This window comes from Biomphalaria glabrata, chromosome 7 (assembly GCF_947242115.1).
Source record: "Biomphalaria glabrata chromosome 7, xgBioGlab47.1, whole genome shotgun sequence".
NCBI lineage: Eukaryota > Metazoa > Mollusca > Gastropoda > Planorbidae > Biomphalaria > Biomphalaria glabrata.
In genome coordinates this window covers 32,098,363-32,112,648 of record NC_074717.1, presented here as the reverse complement: position 1 = coordinate 32,112,648, position 14,286 = coordinate 32,098,363, and the positions used below count along the sequence as shown (strand labels likewise).

The 14,286-nt window shown below is 34.8% G+C and overlaps 1 protein-coding gene across 7 annotated transcripts in view; it reads right to left on the bottom strand.

Moving 5' to 3' along the window:
- LOC106050733 (protein HtrL-like) overlaps nucleotides 1-14,286 on the bottom strand; it is a 48,686-nt gene that overhangs the window by 5,319 nt on the left and 29,081 nt on the right. For 5 of the 7 annotated variants that reach the window (XM_056035044.1, XM_056035045.1, XM_056035043.1 and 2 more), the window contains 2 exons: nucleotides 5,146-5,325; nucleotides 2,912-3,149 (listed from right to left, as the gene is read on the bottom strand). In XM_056035044.1, coding sequence (XP_055891019.1) covers nucleotides 2,912-3,149; nucleotides 5,146-5,323 — 416 coding nt within the window. In that variant the 5' untranslated portion in view covers nucleotides 5,324-5,325. Of the gene's footprint in view, nucleotides 1-2,911; nucleotides 3,150-5,145; nucleotides 5,326-6,390; nucleotides 9,553-14,286 lie in introns of those variants that run through there. The other 2 variants (XM_056035047.1, XM_056035048.1) reach the window with 2 other exon arrangements.

The following is a 14,286-nucleotide window of genomic DNA, read 5'->3' as shown; positions in this document are numbered from 1 at the left end:
GATGCTTAAATGGGACTATTGAAAGGGACTATTGAAAAGGACTATTGAAAGGGACTATTGAAAGGGACTATTGATGGGGACTATTGAAAGGGACTATTGAAAGGGACTATTGAAAGGGACTATTGAAAGGGAGAAGCAATGAAAAAAAAATCTCAACCTTGTTACCAGAGTCATCGTATGAATAACTTTATCTTTCTTTGCACATAAACAACCTGTAAGAGGGAAACACCACTAGACTAAAGACTATATACAACCTGTAAGAGGGAAACACCACTAGACTAAAGACTATATACAACCTGTAAGAGGGAAACACCACTAGACTAAAGACTATATACAACATGTAAGAGGGAAACACCACTAGACTAAAGACTATATACAACCTGTAAGAAGGAAACACCACTAGACTAAAGACTATATACAACCTGTAAGAAGGAAACACCACTAGACTAAAGACTGTATACAACCTGTAAGAAGGAAACACCACTAGACTAAAGACTATATACAACCTGTAAGAAGGAAACACCACTAGACTAAAGACTGTATACAACCTGTAAGAAGGAAACACCACTAGACTAAAGACTATATACAACCTGTAAGAAGGAAACACCACTAGACTAAAGACTGTATACAACCTGTAAGAAGGAAACACCACTAGACTAAAGACTATATACAACCTGTAAGAAGGAAACACCACTAGACTAAAGACTATATACAACCTGTAAGAAGGAAACACCACTAGACTAAAGACTATATACAACCTGTAAGAAGGAAACACCACTAGACTAAAGACTATATACAACCTGTAAGAAGGAAACACCACTAGACTAAAGACTATATACAACCTGTAAGAAGGAAACACCACTAGACTAAAGACTATATACAACCTGTAAGAGGGAAACACCACTAGACTAAAGACTATATACAACCTGTAAGAAGGAAATACCACTAGACTAAAGACTATATACAACATGTAAGAAGGAAACCCCACTAGACTAAAGACTGTATACAACCTGTAAGAAGGAAACATCACTGGACTAAAGACTGTATACAACCTGTAAGAAGGAATCACCACTAGACTAAAGACTATATACAACCTGTAAGAAGGAAACACCACTAGACTAAAGACTGTATACAACCTGTAAGAAGGAAACACCACTAGACTAAAGACTATATACAACCTGTAAGAAGGAAACACCACTAGACTAAAGACTGTATACAGCCTGTAAGAAGGAAACACCACTAGACTAAAGACTATATACAACCTGTAAGAAGGAAACACCACTAGACTAAAGACTATATACAACCTGTAAGATGAAAACATCAATAGACTAAAGACTATATACAACCTTTAAGAAGGAAACATCACTAGACTAAAGACTATATACAACCTGTAAGAAGGAAACACCACTAGACTAAAGACTATATACAACCTGTAAGAAGGAAACACCACTAGACTAAAGTCTATATACAACCTGTAAGAAGGAAACACCACTAGACTAAAGACTATATACAACCTGTAAGAGGGAAACACCACTAGACTAAAGACTATATACAACCTGTAAGAAGGAAACACCACTAGACTAAAGACTGTATACAACCTGTAAGAAGAAAAAACACCACTAAACTAAAGACTATATACAACCTGTAAGAATGAATCCCCACTAGACTAAAGACTATATACAACCTGTAAGAAGGAATCACCACTAGACTAAAGACTGTATACAACATGTAAGAAGGAAACATCACTAGACTAAAGACTATATAGAACCTGTAAGAATGAATCCCCACTAGACTAAAGACTGTATACAACCTGTAAGAAGGAAACACCTTTAGACTAAAGACTGTATACAACCTGTAAGAAGGAAACACCACTAGACTAAAGACTATATACAACCTGTAAGAAGGAAATACCACTAGACTAAAGACTATATACAACCTGTAAGAAGGAAACACCACTAGACTAAAGACTATATACAACCTGTAAGAAGGAAACACCACTAGACTAAAGACTATATACAACCTGTAAGAAGGAAACATCACTAGACTAAAGACTGTATACAACCTGTAAGAAGGAAACATCACTAGACTAAAGACTGTATACAACCTGTAAGAAGGAAACACCACTAGACTAAAGACTGTATACAACCTGTAAGAAGGAAACACCACTAGACTAAAGACTATATACAATCTGTAAGAAGGAAACACCACTAGACTAAAGACTGTATACAACCTGTAAGAAGGAAACACCACTAGACTAAAGACTATGAACAACCTGCCAGAATGAATCCCGACTAGACAACAGACTATGAACAACCTGTCAGAAGAAATCCCCACTAGACTACAGACTATGAACAATCTGTCAGAATGAATCCCCACTAGACTACAGACTATGAACAACCTGTCAGAATGAATCCCCACTAGACTACAGACTATGAACAACCTGTCAGAATGAATCCCCACTAGACTACAGACTATGAACAACCTGTCAGAATGAATCCCCACTAGACTACAGACTATGAACAACCTGTCAGAATGAATCCCCACTAGACTACAGACTATGAACAACCTGTCAGAATGAATCCCCACTAGACTACAGACTATGAACAACCTGTAAGAAAGAAACTTCACTAGTGCCTAGGACCTTTCTGTATTATAGTAAGCTCGCTAGATAAAGACAATGACCTACCTATAGTAAGGAAGTTCCGTAAGACTAGTGACCACAATGACCTACCTATAGTAAGGAAGTTCCGTAAGACTAGTGACCACAATGACCTACCTATAGTAAGGAAGTTCCGTAAGACTAGTGACCACAATGACCTACCTATAGTAAGGAAGTTCCGTAAGACTAGTGACCACAATGACCTACCTATAGTAAGGAAGTTCCGTAAGACTAGTGACCACAATGACCTACCTATAGTAAGGAAGTTCCGTAAGACTAGTGACCACAATGCTCGTGTGTTTCTCTCTGCCTCGCCTCATCCACTCAATAAAAGGTTTTCCCTTCTCATCCACATACACCACAACATTCACGTCCAGCCTCAGGACACGTTGCATATACAGCAAGTATTGATTGTATTTCCTGCTCTGTTGTTGCCATGAACCTCGCCCAATGTCCAGCATGGCGGTGACCACGGTAAAATTATATAAACCTTTAAAGATAACCAAGTTTATTTCATGAAATTTTTTAAAAAAGTTTATAGATCTTACATTTTAAACATAGTACGTAGTACATAACAGATAGCGGTGTTTCAATTTTCAATATCTACATTTGGTTTATAATCTCTTTCATCCTATAGTGAAATGAAGGTGAAAAGCTAGAAACATAAGTGCGCAGCGTTTTGTAAATGGAAAGGGTGTAAATATGTTTAAATAAATTAATAGAAAAAAAAAAGAAAATATAATATATGCTTTAAAAACATCAATAACAAGCGTAGTTGTATCAATTAGTTTGGATCAGTCATGTAATTAAATATGTGATAGATCTAGACTAACAATAATAAATCTCTAAGATTAAAAACCATTTTTACCTATTTTTTTTTTGCTTAGCGCTATTTCATGCTTTTAGCTTTCTCAATACGTTATGATCTTTTCACATGTCTGCACCAGTTGAGAGAAGGGAGAGGGGTTATCTGGGTAAATATTACAGAGGTCACTTTTTAAAATGCATTTCTATTTTTTTTTTAAATTAAAAGATCTTAATTTGAACTCGAAGGCTCAAGCCAACACACTAGCCACTGTGCCAGCGAATCGCTTATGAAAATAGAAGGTTTCATAAATATCTATTGTAAGCTTCAAACTTTAAAGCGGTCACATACAAAATATAAAGGGGACTAATTAAAACTATACCATCACATCCGTCAAGTACAATTTCTTTCCCTTGTTCGATGTCTACAAAAAAAAAATAATTTACTTATAATTAATTAACTATTTTTTTAATTTTTCAATTGATTCTTGTGTTTACATATAAAAGAAATTTCAGCTTGATCCGAGATTGGGTGTGGGAGAAATAACGTGTACCAACTTTGTACCAGACAGACAGACATAATGAGTTGATATAAGCTTTGTAGGGAAAAAAAACAACAGTTAAAACTACAAAAGTAAAAAAAATTGGATTATGATCATTTGTGAACACTGGCCTATATTTGTTGCAAATAGGGATGTTATTGTTTTATGCTTAGATTCTAAATAGCACGAATTACTTTCTTGCGTGGAGAGAAAGAGAGAGGGAGAGACAGAGAAAAAGAGAGGGAGAAAGAGAGGAAGACAGAGAGAGCGACAGCAAGTATATACTAACCATTTTCTACTTTAAGTTTAACTCTTCTCTCCTAATCAACGATACCATCGTTGATTTGATCTCATTAAATTTAATTAATAATTAATTTTATAAACTTGACTTTGTGTTATATAAAAAAGAGCATGCATTTCCCTTTAATTCTATTCCAAATACAACATTTTCTGATAACAAACAGCAATGTTATTAAAGCTCAATCATAACAGGATAGTGAAATAGTAATGAGCCAAATGAAGAATTCCTTCAAAACGTTTAAAAATAATAACAGAGAGAAAGAGTTAAATGAAACGAAGTCATAAGATAAAAGTTTGTAAATGTATGTATGAAAGAAATGTTTTGAAATTGGAATGTTTGAAACAGGACAATGATCAATATACCGCTGTATACATTTCTCTTATTTCTTCGAGGGAACAAAAGACACTCCACAATGTTGGAAAGTTCTTGACGCATCTTGATCAAATACTTTTCATCAGTGAAGCAATTATTTATTTATGTGTGTGTGCGTTTCTATGTACTAGATGTCAATGACAAAAATCAACTAGATCTATCGATCGCATTTCTTGTATACCGTGGGTCAATTATTTAATAGCAATGAGGGGTAAAGTCCATACTCAATAACTGCACAATTTTACACACACACATAATATATATATATGTAATGTGTGTGTGTGTGTAAAATAGTAAAATATATGAGTTTTGGGTTTATTTTGGTTTATTTGTATTATGTATATGTCCTCAATGTTGTTGTTGTTTTGTTTTTTTGCCCCAGTGAAATCCGTCATTTTGTTGCGATTAGTTTTTCTATTTTTGGCAAATGTTGTAAACGTCAGGCTATAAAAGGGTCAGTAGTTTACCTCGTTCAGGTCCGAAACCTTCCCATTCCATGGCCATCTGACTGTCCTGAATAACTTTAATCCATTCTTGATAGCTTGTCACCCAGTGCACAAGTCCAAATATGGTCAACAATAGGCCACTAATCAGTAAGATTAGACGCGTAATGACCTTCGACCTATTCAACTTGTTTAACCACATGCCTAGAAAGTGACAAAGTTAAGCATGCAGTTACACATTTAAAACTCGACATTTAATTGTGATAGTATTGTGACAGTACATTAATTGTGGTAGTATTGTGACAGTACATTAATTGTGATATTATTGTGACAGTACATTAATTGTGATATTATTGTGACAGTACATTAATTGTGATATTATTGTGACAGTACATTAATTGTGATATTATTGTGACAGTACATTAATTGTGATATTATTGTGACAGTACATTAATTGTGATATTATTGTGACAGTACATTAATTGTGATATTATTGTGACAGTACATTAATTGTGATATTATTGTGACAGTACATTAATTGTGATATTATTGTGACAGTACATTAATTGTGATATTATTGTGACAGTACATTAATTGTGATATTATTGTGACAGTACATTAATTGTGATATTATTGTGACAGTACATTAATTGTGATATTATTGTGACAGTACATTAATTGTGATATTATTGTGACAGTACATTAATTGTGATATTATTGTGACAGTACATTAATTGTGATATTATTGTGACAGTACATTAATTGTGATATTATTGTGACAGTACATTGAACACAGTTAAAATACTGCAACAGTAGCCTGCATTGCGTGTAGTTACAATAGTGTGATACTTCATTAAACAAAGTTAAACTAGTGTGATACTTCATTAAACAAAGTTAAACTAGTGTGATACTCATTAAACAAAGTTAAACTAGTGTGATACTTCATTAAACAAAGTTAAACTAGTGCGATGCTTCATTACAGTTAATAATATTGTGAATTTCATAACAGTTCAAATATTGTGATACTTCATTATATACAGTTCAAATAATGCAATAGCTCATTATATACAGTTCAAATAATGCAATAGCTCATTATATATTATGAAAACATTGCAATTGCTTATGACATATAATTAACAATGTTGAAAAGATAAACTTAAACATTATAATCTTATCCTTTTCATTTCACTCTATCCAAAATGTATTACGTATCTAATATAATGGCCTGGTCAGAGAGTCAATCCAGACCACCAGTGTACACTACCTTACCTAGAGACTGTCAAGGGCAATGTATTGATGCCAGGTTGTTGTATCCATCACCTCATTTGGGTCACGAAATAGGTAATTCATTTCCACACCTTGACAGTCTACCTGACATTGCCTAGGAAAAACGTAATTGCTTTTCATTCCTCGTTAATGGAGTTGTAAGCTCTCAGCTGATCGAAATGTCCAATCAATGAACCGAGTTCCGTTCATTTGAAGCTACTATTGGCCTATCGTTTAGATTTCCCAACTAGTCTTCTATTTGAAAAGTCAAGAATCAAAGAACGGTGTATGGAGGTCAGGTTTCTATTTACAGTATGATACATTCACCCTAGTCTAGAGCTAATACAGAGCCAATCTATGTAGCAGTGGTGCCCTTCCATTTACGACAATAAGGTCACAGTAGTGAGGGTCACACTAAGGAGGGTTACACTAATGATGTCTAATGATGTCTACTCTAATGAGGATCATACTAATGAGTGCCACACAATTGAGAGCCACACTAAAAAAAAAGCCACAATATTGAGCGCCACAATAATGAGGACCACACTAATAAGGGCCACACTAATAAGAGCCATACTGATAAGGGCCACACTAATGAGGGACACACTCACGAGGGCCACACTAATAATGGTCACACTAATGAGCGCCACAATAATCTAAGACATACGTGTTACAGTCAGGTGTTGTTTTTTTAATCGCCGAGTCAAAAACGTCTTCATAATGAAATGTGTGCAGAAGTTTCGAGGGGCAAGATAGAACAGTCTCATAGGCCGGATACGGCCCGCAGGTCGTGGTTTGGGCATTGCTCGGCTTATACTAGTAAAACTACGACTTTTTTTTTTATGTAAGCTCATATTGAGGCAGTTGAGAGGTTCATTTTATAATCAGTTGAAGTTATATCTTTATCGGTCAGTCAAGGACCGAAATATGCATAAACCTAGCAACCATAATCTTTAAACAAAGACTAAAACTTTCGCTTCTTTACAAACGTACGGCAATTACTACCTGACATGTACATTACCATTTTATTGTCGACATAAAAATTGGCGGTTCAATTGCTTGGTTCAGGGACAAGGGGCTGAGAGAGTTGGAAATTACTACATCGAGGTTGTTTGTTCCGGATATAAATGTCTGTATCGGCAATTTTGTTTTATATCACAGGATAGCTATCAACCAGCAAATAAACACCTGACCTCCCACTCCAAGACGATAAAATCTTTCCGTTTCATTACAGGTGTAATGGACATTGATATCAGGCACGCGGGGAAGTCAAGCGATAGGCGCATGAAGCAGTAGACAATCTAGGGATACACCTGGAACTACGTCACTTTGGGAGGAAAGGAAACGAGAGCATTAGAATCAGGTTCAGTGGGTCAAGCGAATGGTCAACGAAGCAGTAGGAATATAGGCATGCACATAATTCTATGTAGCTTTGGGACGAAAGGACAGGCTAGCACAGTAACATTTATCTCTCCGTAGGAGTTGGAAGGGGCAACAGAATAAATAAAATGGTGACTCTTCTAGAGTTTGTAATGTACCATTCTATGCTCATGTGTGTAGCCATATCGCCCATTCCATTGTGTTTTATCAACTGTTTATAGATTTAAGTCGTTTATAGCTACTCCCATTCTTCTTCTTCTAGCCAGCTTTTTGCTACAGTTTTCAGCTCTTTTGTAGACTGTGCCAAGGAAAATAGTCTTCTGTTTTCTTCAGTAGTTACTCCCATACCATTTTTTACAAAGCTTCTATCATTTCAATCTGTCCGTCTGTCTGTCTGTCTGATAAAACGTTTGAACTCGTTATTCTTGGATCAAGCTGAAACTTTTTTATGTTATTGACCTAGACAAGACATGAATAAGAATATTTTTAAAATAATTATAATTTTGTTTATACCAACAAGGAAAGTAATTCTTCAGTATGCACAGATTGCTAAATGTGAAGGGTTTGGTCCCTACACATATTCACGGATAAAGTTGAAACTTTAAACAATTATTTGTTGTAGCTAACAAAACATGAATCAATTAAAAATTTTTTCATATGTCAATTGAATATTTGTTATTGATTATTTTGTTTGATATCGAAGAAGGGAAATATTTTATAAATTATTGAGAAATAGTTGTAAGTGCGGAGGTTTTCAAATTTGATTAATTTACACAAAAAAAAGTATTTTATTATTTTCCTTTTTTTTTTACATCCAAGAGACTGCATTGCAATATTCCAATTGAAGACGTGCCCGAAGGCAAAGGAGTTAATAAGAGATCGTTGTTACTGTGACATTTAAAGGAAACTTGTTCAAGTACATTACAGTACATGTGTTTAGCTAATAGCAGGGCCGGACGTATAGGCAAACGAGGCAGCCATCTAGGACCTCCAATTGCTCCAAAAGTTTAGAGAAAATATTGCGAAACTTTTATCGGATCTCAAATTTAGTAGAGCAGCCACTATGACTATGTTTTCTAGTCAAACTCTGTCTCTACTACAGAAATTGCGATTTATGAATTTCATTTATTTGATGCTTTAGATTTAAAAATGCGTAATTTTATTTTTTCGGTCTTTATTTTCTTATCTGTTATTTTTACTGTACATGTATTTCATTTAGGGCACACAACTCACTTCGCCTCGGGCCTTCCATTATCCATGTCAGGCCCTGCTGATAGAAGCACATCACAGTGGATGATTTAGGCTGATAGAAACACATCACAGTGGATGATTTAGGCTGATAGAAACACATCACAGTGGATGATTTAGGCTGATAGAAACACATCACAGTGGATGATTTAGGCTGATAGAAACACATCACAGTGGATGATTTAGGCTGATAGAAACACAAACATCTATGAAAAAGCTAACAAGATCCTCGAAAAGCATCATCCTTTGTGTCAGGATTTTGTGATTTTACCATCACAAAAGAGATACAAGACACCGATAGCAAAGACAAACAGACACAAACACTCTTTTGTTCCCCTGGCAATCAAATCATTAAATAAGAACAATCTGGTATAAACTTTGTCACATGTAAATTATGAGTGAGTCTGGTGTGAATGTACACTTTGGTTTCTTATAGTTATAATGTTTTTTGTTTGGTGTAATGCACAAATTGTAAGACAAATTTCCTTACGGATAATAAAGATTATTATTATTATTATTATTAAATCGCAGTTGATGTTTTTGTCACAGTAGATAAATTGAGAAGTTAATCAACTCACAGTGATTGTATAAAAAAACTATAGATTAGATGGAGACATTTTTTCTAATAGCTAAACCTGTCGGCAACCTTTTTTGACTTCATGGCCACAAAAGTTTTAAAAACCTTTTTTAAGGGAAGCACAAAATCTTGTAACAAAAATGTTAACAAAATGAAAAATAGATAGTAATATCTGCAAAATCTTAATCAAACTCTCCCAAAGGTACTGACATTGACGGAGAGTTAAAGAGTTAATCTTCATTAATTGTTTGATATAATTACTTTCTAAAAGAGTGCCTACTAATAGGTTGATTAAGTGTAAGACCGTAGGTAAGCTAGAAATAGTTCACGATAATTGGTACTTGATACGACCGACAAACGTATTTTAGCGTAGCACGTGTTTCTAGCACCATCTGTACTAAAGCTTGACAAATCTTAGTGGCTAATTGTTCCATCAACATGTCCAAACTAATATTCTCTAGTATGTCTGCCTTGGATACAAACAAGCCTATTATTTGTGTCTCGTGCGAGTGTAAGCATTTTCATTACTTTAGTCCAAAGCCAGAGAATAGTACAATCCTTGAGTCAAGAGTATAGTATAAACAATCGTGTGAGCCAGAGAATAGTACAATCCTTGAGTCAAGAGTATAGTATAAACAATCTTGTGAGTCAGAGAATAGAATAAGAATTCTTGAATCAGAAACTTAGAGTAAAATCATAGTATATAAACTCTTGAGCCAGAGCTTAATTTATTAAACCCTGAGTCATAGAAAAGTAAACCTTGAATAAGAGAATATTATTAGTTTATGAAACTTTGAGTAAGAATATAATAGATTATAAAACCTTCAGTCAGAGCTTAGTATATGAACCTTGATTCAGAGCTTAGTATATGAAACCTTTAGTCAGAGCTTAGTATATGAAACCTTGAGTTTAATATATAAAACTATGTGCTTATCTCAAAGATGTTCTCATATTTCTCCTATACTTTTTACAAAGCTTACATCAACTTACTCTGTCTGTCTGTCTGTCTGTCTGGGGTAAAAAAAAATGTGAACACTTTAGTACTCCTACACCCATTCTTGAATCAACATGAAACTTTGCCTCACAGTTAATCTTGGCCAAGATAATGCATGAATCAACATGAAACTTTGCCTCACAGTTAATCTTGGCCAAGATAATGCATGAATCAACATGAAACTTTGCCTCACAGTTAATCTTGGCCAAGATAATGCATGAATCAACATGAAACTTTGCCTCACAGTTAATCTTGGCCAAGATAATGCATGAATCAACATGAAACTTTGCCTCACAGTTAATCTTGGCCAAGAAAATGCATGAATCAACATGAAACTTTGCCTCACAGTTAATCTTGGCCAAGAAAATGCATGAATCAACATGAAACTTTGCCTCACAGTTAATCTTGGCCAAGATAATGCATGAATCAACATGAAACTTTGCCTCACAGTTAATCTTGGCCAAGAAAATGCATGAATCAACATGAAACTTTGCCTCACAGTTAATCTTGGCCAAGAAAATGCATGAATCAACATGAAACTTTGCCTCACAGTTAATCTTGGCCAAGAAAATGCATGAATCAACATGAAACTTTGCCTCACAGTTAATCTTGGCCAAGAAAATGCATGAATCAACATGAAACTTTGCCTCACAGTTAATCTTGGCCAAGAAAATGCATGAATCAACATGAAACTTTGCCTCACAGTTAATCTTGGCCAAGAAAATGCATGAATCAACATGAAACTTTGCCTCACAGTTAATCTTGGCCAAGAAAATGCATGAATCAACATGAAACTTTGCCTCACAGTTAATCTTGGCCAAGAAAATGCATGAATCAACATGAAACTTTGCCTCACAGTTAATCTTGGCCAAGAAAATGCATGAATCAACATGAAACTTTGCCTCACAGTTAATCTTGGCCAAGATAATGCATGAATCAACATGAAACTTTGCCTCACAGTTAATCTTGGCCAAGAAAATGCATGAATCAACATGAAACTTTGCCTCACAGTTAATCTTGGCCAAGAAAATGCATGAATCAACATGAAACTTTGCCTCACAGTTAATCTTGGCCAAGATAATGCATGAATCAACATGAAACTTTGCCTCACAGTTAATCTTGGCCAAGAAAATGCATGAATCAACATGAAACTTTGCCTCACAGTTAATCTTGGCCAAGAAAATGCATGAATCAACATGAAACTTTGCCTCACAGTTAATCTTGGCCAAGATAATGCATGAATCAACATGAAACTTTGCCTCACAGTTAATCTTGGCCAAGAAAATGCATGAATCAACATGAAACTTTGCCTCACAGTTAATCTTGGCCAAGAAAATGCATGAATCAACATGAAACTTTGCCTCACAGTTAATCTTGGCCAAGATAATGCATGAATCAACATGAAACTTTGCCTCACAGTTAATCTTGGCCAAGATAATGCATGAATCAATAAAAAAATTATTAACCCATTAGTCAATCAATTACTTATAATTAATTACTTTGTTTGATACCTATAAGAGAAACGGATCCTCCGTTATTCACAAATGTCGCTAAATATGTGGGGTTTTGTTATCTTATTTAATTCTTTAGTAGAAGAGCATTGAACATCTTTCATTTTTCAAAGCTAACTGAATTCCCAATAGCATGCATTATCTTATGAACTCACCCTCACTAAAATGACGGTAACTTTAGGCAATCCTTTTTTTTTCTGCTTAATTCTGATACAATCAGGTTAGCCTAAACACATATTTTTTTTCTAAATAAAACACTATCGTTCGGTTACACAGCACATTCTCAGCACGCCATGAGACCACGTGACCACGAGACAGTCAAACTTATCACCGAGTTTCGGCTTCTAACGATGACATTAATTATTTTTGTTTCATGACTTCTACACAATGGCGGCGCACACTCAACAAAAGGTCTTCTCTCTCAGACACAAAGTAATAACATTCAATGCAGCTTGAATTCAAACATTTCTTCCTTCCACTGTACACTGACGTGTAAACTTGTGCGTCTTTATTATTGAATGTAGGCCTACAGTTTGATATTTGTTTTTAATTGTATAAAAATGTAAGGGACTTTTTTTCAGAGCTTAAGCTCACTCTGTCTGTTTGGTAAAAAAGTTTGTATACGTTATTTCTCCCACACTCATTCTGGGATCAAGTTGTAAATTTTGCAAAATTATATTATTTATTGTACCTGACAAAAAACAAAAGATCATTAAAAAAATTTTTTTATAATTTAGAGAGAGAAATTCATCTAGAAAGTGAGTGGACATGTCTTAAGGTAGAACTTTAGAACCGCCCCAAGTCGATCCAAATTGAAGCATGAGAAGGCTAGACACAATGAGAAAATAAGATGCTGTCATAGTTTTTAAGAAACAAAAAAGGCTTACGCACTAGCATGAACGCGAGTGAATGGTAAGTTCCTAGCTGATGGTGGTCTATACAATTTGATTCTATTTCTATCTTTGAATGCAACATTATTTGAGAGGCCATTCCAGCGAGCTGAGCTTAACTATTTCTTGTATGAACAGTCCAGCTAATGATTCTCCAAGGCCTTGTGGACTGGAACTGTGCGCGAGCAAAATGTTCATCAACGACTATTAATTTATTCAACTTTTTAATGAACAAAAAAAAATTAAGTCACGTGCTGCTATTCCCGTTAAAGCAGTGTTTTAAAAAAAATAAACCTCTTTAAGACCTTGCGATCTACGGGGCAGATGATTTCAAGGTCATCTGTTTCTGTGGCCCACGGTTAACGAGGGTGTCATGTGGCCAGCACAACTACCAACGCCTTTACTTTTCTCCAACTAATGTCAGGTACCCATTAGAGCTAGGTGGACTCAGAGGCGCCCTAAAATCTTTAAATTCAAAATTGCAGTCTTCCCCAGTAACTGAAGCTGAAACCCTTGGTTCGGAAGCCAAGCTCTTTACTACTCAGCCACTGAATCTCCAAATTTTAAGATGATTATATTTTTTAAAAAATTAGCGTTTTCATTTTGAGATTAATTAATCAGTAGCTTTTTCACAACGACATAAACTCATGGTATTGTAGGACAATATTTAGAGCCGTTCCGAAATAGCCTTCAGTTTCCTCACGTTTTGTTTTATTGTTTGAACCAATGAGGGGTTCTCAAGCTAATAAGAGGAATAGTCATAGAATAGTTTTAAAATAATCTTATCAATTTTTTAATATAAATTTATATTAATCAAGAATGACATCTGCTGGAGGCTTATTAACAAATAAAACGGATTTAAGAAAGAACTTTGTCCCTACAAAGAAGTGGTAAAGGAAGTTAATGCAACAAACACATCCGGAGAAACGCTCCTAGCGTAACCTACTCCACCTGCAGCTTTCTCTCTACTCGAATGACAACATTCTAATTAACATATTTTAATGTTTTAAAACGAAAATCTTGATCACTTTTTTTACTTAAATGTATTTTTTTAAAAAACCTTTCAATCTAAGATGGTGCCAGGATCACAACAAGACGAAATAACCACGAAGATAACATTCAAACAGTAATCTTTAATTCCATCTTAGACAGATAGACAAATAGATAGATAGATAGATAGATAGATAGATAGATAGATAGATAGATAGATAGATAGATAGATAGATAGATAGGATAGACAGATGATAGATAGATAGAAAGATAGGATAGACAGATGATAGATAGATAGATAAATAGATA